The sequence below is a fragment of the Mus caroli genome, chromosome 3 (genome assembly GCF_900094665.2).
Source record: "Mus caroli chromosome 3, CAROLI_EIJ_v1.1, whole genome shotgun sequence".
Taxonomy (NCBI): Eukaryota; Metazoa; Chordata; class Mammalia; order Rodentia; family Muridae; genus Mus; species Mus caroli.
In genome coordinates, this window is record NC_034572.1 from 26,096,715 (window position 1) to 26,103,694 (window position 6,980).

The following is a 6,980-nucleotide window of genomic DNA, read 5'->3' on the forward strand; positions in this document are numbered from 1 at the left end:
GCAGTGTCCCGAGTGCACACCTCAGCTGTCGTGAGGGGCAGTGTCCCGAGTGCACACCTCAGCTGTCATCTGCATGTCTTTTAGATGGAGCAAAAGCAGGTGGTTCCACCCTTTAAACCAAACATTTCTGGAGAATTTGGTTTGGATAATTTCGATTCCCAGTTTACTAATGAACCAGTCCAGCTCACTCCAGATGATGAGTAAGTAATTATACACACTAAAAATGTTTTCAAGTTTCTTTTGAAATCTCTGAAACCTTAAAGCTATTTAATTGTTTATGAAATTATTCTATGGTTTATACGTATCCATTACATTGCTGGGTATTTGAATCATTAGCTGTTAAAATCTATCAACGATTGTATCTACTAACTTGATGGTTGTTCCAGTTCTCTCCGCAGCCTTGTAAAGTGGGTATTTCATCTTCACTTTACAGATGAGGAACCACGGCTCAGAGATAGAGCAAGAGCAGGTGTCAGGGCTCACACCTAGGCTGACTGACCATGGCCTGTGGGCTGCATGGCTCTATTCTAAATATGCCATCTCCTCTAGTTTCTGGGTGTCCCTTGTAAGAGTGACAGCAAGTTTCTCAGTCTAGCCAGCAGGGGTCAGAATGGTGTCTGTGTCACATCTTTTAAAAATATAATTTAAAGTGATTTGAGATCATTTTGATTCATCTCTTTCTCCCTCACTCTTTTCCCCCAAGATATCTTCTCTTATCCTAAGGGGCCTCTGCTCCTGGGCATTCACTTTCTTTACTTACATCTTAGTCCTAGCGTCCTTCAAAGCTGCTCCTTATGATCTCAGATTCTGAAGCCTTCTCTCAGTGGATTGTATGTAATCATTCCTTGACTTTAACTGTAAGAATCAGGCTTCTCTGATGTGGCTTGCTCCCTTTTCAGGTGACCTCAGGCAACTCTGTCTCAGGACTGTCCTTACTGTCTATTCTGGGCCTTATTTTGCCTCCTGCTGGGGAAGAACGCTCTTCTGGAAGCACTGATGCCCACCACCACCACCCACCACACCATTTGCATCTGCCTTCTCCTTTGCTAGCTGTCTTACTGCTTTACCTCTGAACACTTTCCTCCTACCTAAAAGCACGCTTAGTTTTGCTTTTCCACAAAATCTTATCCCCTTTTTGTTATTTAATTCTTTTCATTTTCAGACATGTAAAGAAGTAGTTAGTGATGTTGTTACTAAAGAGGGGTAAGCGGTGTCTACCAGACTCTCATCAGGCCAGTGAGCACTGGCTGCCTCATATGTTCTTACCACAGACACTTGCCTCTCAAGCTCTGCCAGATCAGGCTGACTTCTGACTTGCTAAGTTTCAAAGCATTGTTTGCCTAATCCCCTTCTCCCCTGGCATCTGTAGAAGGTTTGACATCCTGAGCAGTGCCAGTTTCATCTCTATAAGAATTGTCTGTTATCTTTTTCCCCTTTGTGGGTCACCAGGATACTCTGGGCTCAGTACCTGCCAACCCTCTTTGCAATATTCAGTTTGTACCTTAGAGGCTGCAGCAGGCCCTGTATGGTAGATACTAGCTGTTTAGTGACTACTGAGTAGGCAAATGAAGCAAAAGGCATTGCGCTAAGTGCTAGATGTTCGTGGGTGATCAAAATAGTGTGGTTTCACACAAAGCTTTCTGTCTAGTAGGAGAGCGAGCTGTAGCAGTCATTCCCCACAGAGCTGTGTGTTAGGAAGAACAGGGAGTTCATAAGAGAGATGCTTAATCCATGTCCTTCTTGCCAGCTGTGCACCCTTCTGTAGAACTGTATAACTTCTCTGAGCCTGTTCCTTCTCATTGTATCTACCTCACAAGGTACCTATGAGGAAGTAAGTGCAAGATGGCTTCTGAAGCCTCCTGCTGCCCCTCCGCAGCTCTCCTGAGCACTTCCATCTGTTTAGCATCTCCCCTCAGATAGCTGGAGTCTAAGAACCTTTGTGTACTAGCCTTTGTCTCTCTCTGTGCTTTGCCACTCCTCATGTCTGCCCATTTCCCCGCCGTCTGCTCCTGTAGTTTTTGACATCTTTCATTCCTCATAGTCTACACTGCCCACTGCTGATGGGCTTTGCATGGTTTCCCTTTAACACTTGGATCTGAGCTTCCTTTTCTTATCATGTTGCCTTAACCCTAGATCCAGACTCTTGCAAATCAAACTAAAACTGTAGTGCCTACTAGCTGATTGCTTCATGCCTTTACTATGTTATTAGGGCTCCAGTTCTTCAGCCCTTCATCAGAAACCTTCCAGGTAACAGCTGTCCTCTTACCTGGCATTTTAACCTACTTATGCCACACTGCCCCAGCACTGGTCCTGCCTGACTTTTAGGCATATCACCAAGAGACAAAAGATGCTTGGAGCAGTCCACCATTTACCATTCCCTCACAGCAGGTGTCACTCTTTCTGTCTTGTGTCTATTTTCCTCTATCGTTTTATCAGTTGAAATGATCTCATTTATTTCAGACAAACCTGAAATGCAGCCAGGTCTTTGATTGGCCGAGGTGACATACCTTATATAAGCATCATTAGTGGTTTTTAATCTAGCCATGGCGTTCTGCCTGCTATCACCAACCACTTAGCACCCTTCTGTTCCTAAACTCTTTGATTTTCTTGCATTTCTACCAGTCTTTCAAATTCCACTTCTATAACGAATGATGATTTCCTTGATTTCTGCAGCTAGATGTTACCCTCCCGGTGTAGGTGTGGTTAGCTCACACTGTATGAGATTTAGCAGACAGTGGGGTTTGGGAGATGGGCAGATGCTTGCCATGTAAGCATGTAGACCTGAGTTCGGATCTCCAGCACCTATGTAAAGCCACCTGTAATGGTGCATGCCTGTAATGCCAGTGCTTGGGATGCAGAGATGGCTGCGATGGAGTTCAGTACCCTCGAGTGAGGTGGAGAGTGATCAAGAAAGACTCCACAAGTGTGTGTACACAGATGTACTTGCATATATATGTGCACGTGTACACACACACACAAAATTTATCAGTTAACTGCTTTCTCTTAAGACTTCCTGCAAGGAGGGGACCATGCTGTCTGTAGCTCTGTGCTTTGCATTTCTGCCTTTTAAAACCCTCAGGCTGATTCTGGGCCTCTCGGTTATAAGGTTGGTTGCCTGTAGGGTTCTTGCTCTTCTTGTGAGGCTATTGTTTTTCCTGATTCTTCTAGAACCCACTTTGTGATTAAGAACTTGTTTTTCCACAGTTAATGTCATTTAGCCTTATGTTTTTCGTTGTATTTCAGTTTAAAAGATGAAGATATCTTGATTATGATAAATATTTGTGTTTTTCTTTCAACAGTGACATTGTAAGGAAGATCGATCAGTCTGAATTTGAAGGTTTCGAGTATATCAACCCCCTCTTGATGTCTGCTGAAGAGTGTGTCTGATTCTGCTGACTGCCGTTTAGTGCATGGATCCACCCGTTAGCCTGGTCATAGTTAGCATTTTATGTTGCCCCTGCAGAAGTCTCTCTCGGTATCCTGTTGGAGACTATAGGAATCATACAGATAAATAGAGCTAAGAAACAGAAGCTAGCTTCCTGACAATCATGTCAACCTTGCTTATGCTTGCTCTCCAGACACTCCTAATGAGGAAGGACGGTCTTTGTGTAAAGGAAGCAACACAGCTTGTCAAAGAAAGCCTCTGCTGCGTTGTGACACTCAACGGATGACATCATCAGTCTCCCACAGTTGTTGTCACTTTGGGTTAAGTCATTGAAGGCTTAATTGCGCAGTGGAGGGCCATGCGGAGTAGTGCATCTGCTAGTGTTACTGGTTGCCGAGGTCCCTCAGTTTAAGATTCCTCCTATAAATAAATCTTCTCATTACTTTGGGTAATTAATAATTACGAATTGGGTTCTAAATTATTAGCTGTGTTTCAAAAACTGGCACAGTGATTTATTTATTTTGTGTTTTTAATTTTTTTTAATTATTTTTACACTAAGGGGTTAGCTTCTGAGCTTGCCTTTTCAGTGAAAACGAGCATGCTGATGTGTGTTCAGAGACAGGATGCGCCAGTGGGCAGCTGCTCACACAGGGAAAAGTAGACGTCTAAAGTAGCTACAGAAAGAACGATCGTACCGTTTTCTTTCTTACTGTTGGTGTTTAAGATTTGATGTAACTAATGAGGAGGCCCTCACTTCTTAGCCAGCCTAGGAAAGCATTCCGCTTATTCAGGGGAGGCGGAGTGGATATATTTTTATTATTAGTTAGTATGTGGGAAAATAATTTATCTTCTATGTAGAATGTCTTAACTACTTTTGGTCCCTTCTCCAGAGTACATTATCTGTACTTTGACCTTTTCGTGGAGTCTGGTGAAATTCAAGACCAATGATGATGACCACGGATGACTATGTAGCGCGCACACATCCTGAGCTCCTATGTCGTAGCTAACATGTGATACAGAGTAAGGTCCCTTTCAGGGCAGGGTTCTTGAGTTCTTTCTGCGCACTACTTTTATTAACAGTAAGTGGTATTTAGCAACCTCTTATTTAAAGAAGTACCATTTTAAGCACCATTCTGCTGGTTATTTTAAATATTTTTATATAGAGGATTTTAAAATGATCGTCTAAATAAGCTACAGTTGTCAAATCAGTAAATTTAACTTTAGGAATGCTATGTAGTGCTGAGATTATGATGATTTAAAACATGTAGGCATTTGAAAATAACTTTGAGAATGCTACGTTTCATTAGAAGTGTAAGTTGTGTCAAGTTTGTGTCATGCATTTTCTTCAAATAATGTAAGACAGAGAGCAGTGAAAACCTCCATTGATAAAGCCAACAAGGGACCATCAGGGTCGCTTGCCAAAGCCTGATGACCTGATGATGCCTGGAGCCCACGGGCTGGTGGCCATGGCGCGCGCACAGCCCTCCCCTGCGGGACATCAGTTCGAGGGAGCAGACCATTGAGTGCGGTGCGTGCACACTGACACATTTCATGTTGAAGTGTGTGTTTCCCCTAAGACCTGGAACAGTGTGTCTTAATCAAAAGGCAGCATTCCCGTCCTAAGCTGGTAGGAGCTCTGAGGTGTGTATACTGTGACCTAAGTGGTGCTTCTCCCTTGGGGCATTTTAGACTGAGAGCTGTTGAAGTGCACAGTGTCCAGCCTGCCTGGGACTCTTTGGGGCTTCATATTTCATTTTGAGAAACTTTTTCTTCAGGTTATTTTTTTTCTTGTGGCCATATTTCTTATTGGAGTATGAGTCTGTGTTTTTTGTGAAAAAACATTTTAAGAAGGGATAACCAGTGAATTATCATGCATTTGTCAACAAACTTAGATGAGTAAATTCAAGTTGTATGTCTTCCCTATCCTCACCCACAACAAAACCTGTACATTTTCTGCCAATAACATTTAAATGATGAACAGTTTTCTGTGATAAGGTTTTAACCATAATTAATGGTGGTCTTTGTTTTTAAATCTTTTTTTTTTTCTTATTGTTGTTAACTAATAAGACTTACTATGTGTGTTTTATACAGAATTATTACAGATGATTTTAATTCAGTTCTAGTTTTCAGTCCTTAAGTGCCATGCAAACTCTCTGTATGTCATGGATGCCTCCTTCTCTCAGAGTACTCTCCAGGGAGACAGGCAGAGAGATGGCGCTTGGTGTCTTAGACACCACTTACGTTGCCTAAGCTTGTGATCAGATGGGTTTATCACATGCAGCTGGATGGGTCTGGTCATCTGTGTCCTTGTTGCCAGTACTTATTTAGAAAATTGTTTTAATTTTTATCATGTAGAACACTGCCTTGTTCACTATAATGTAATCTGTATTTGTATAATTTTTTTTACATTAAAATCTTTAAATAAAATGTTTAATACCTATGAGGAGTGGACCACCATTTTCAACTTAAAAACAAATGTTCCAGACCAGGACTGTGAGCATTTGTTACAGTATTTATTTCTGTAACTCAAACAACATTTTGGTGCTGAGGACTAAAAGATTCTAGTACCTTTTAACCTGTTCCGCTTTGGGTCTTTTCATGTGAAAAACAAGAAATCAACCGAACAGAGAGCATTGTGCCATACTTCTAACTGAAGCTTATTCAGTCCTTCTGAGCAGGTCATCCTGTGTTAGGCTTCACGCTGATCTATTGTGTTCCAAAAGGCTGGTGCTTCTTCTCTGGGTAGTAGCCAATATTAATAGCGCGTGTGCAAGCGCGCGCACACACACACACACAATCTTCACCACAGCTCCCCCTTCTCCCCCGGGCATTGCATCCTCAGTGCTTCCCTGTACTTACCCTGATTGCACTCTTGCTCAAAACAGTTCCAGAGAGCATTGGTGAGGTTTCCAGGCAGTCCAGAAAGGATCTTGGAGTTTTAGGGGGATTTTGTATATAAATCATTGAGTCGCTGGGGCAGCCAGCTTCCTTCCCCCAAAAGGTAAAGCCCATCTCCAGCCCTTGAAGCACTGACAGCTTGTTTCTGAACACCACCAAGCCGTGGCACATGTCGTAGAGCTGGTGTCTATCCTAGATTTACTCTAGCAAAGAAAGGAAGCAAAGACAGACCATTAGTCCCAGTAGTCGGCCACACATCTACTGCAGTAGACTGTGTATCATGCTAAGTAAGGGTGACAACACTGAACCTCTGCCATTTACACCCAGGACAGGCAACCCACAAACTTGCAGGAGACGGCCAAGGCAGTAAACGCACATGTTGCTCTCATGCGACTTAATGAAGCCGATGAGTTTTTATTTCTAGATGATCTGTGGCGTATACTTTAGACTTTGAGTACATTGCACAAAGCTCTCCTGTGTTTTAAATATGCACAGAAAGGTCAGGGTGTGGCTGCCATGGTTTCGCTTTTCCCGGTGAAAAGATAATAAAGCTGCTCGTTAACAGATGGGCAAATGAGCTGGCCAGGTAGTCTTTGGGAAAAGAAACAAGTGGCCAGTAACCATTTGAAGAGGAGTTCCATGTCCCTAGCTTCTCTGGGAAATGCAAATGAAGACAAAGAGCTACCACCTGATCCTA

General features: G+C 42.8%; 1 protein-coding gene across 1 annotated transcript in view; it reads left to right on the forward strand.

Annotated features, from left to right (window-relative positions):
- The window catches only part of Prkci (protein kinase C iota), a 61,474-nt gene extending 55,648 nt beyond the window's left edge, over positions 1–5,826 (forward strand). Inside the window, exons 17-18 of the mRNA XM_021157863.2 lie at positions 85–200; positions 3,300–5,826. Of these exons, the coding sequence (XP_021013522.1) occupies positions 85–200; positions 3,300–3,387 (204 nt within the window). The 3' untranslated portion in view covers positions 3,388–5,826. The remainder of the gene's footprint in view (positions 1–84; positions 201–3,299) is intronic.
- Positions 5,827–6,980: the final 1,154 nt, after the last annotated feature.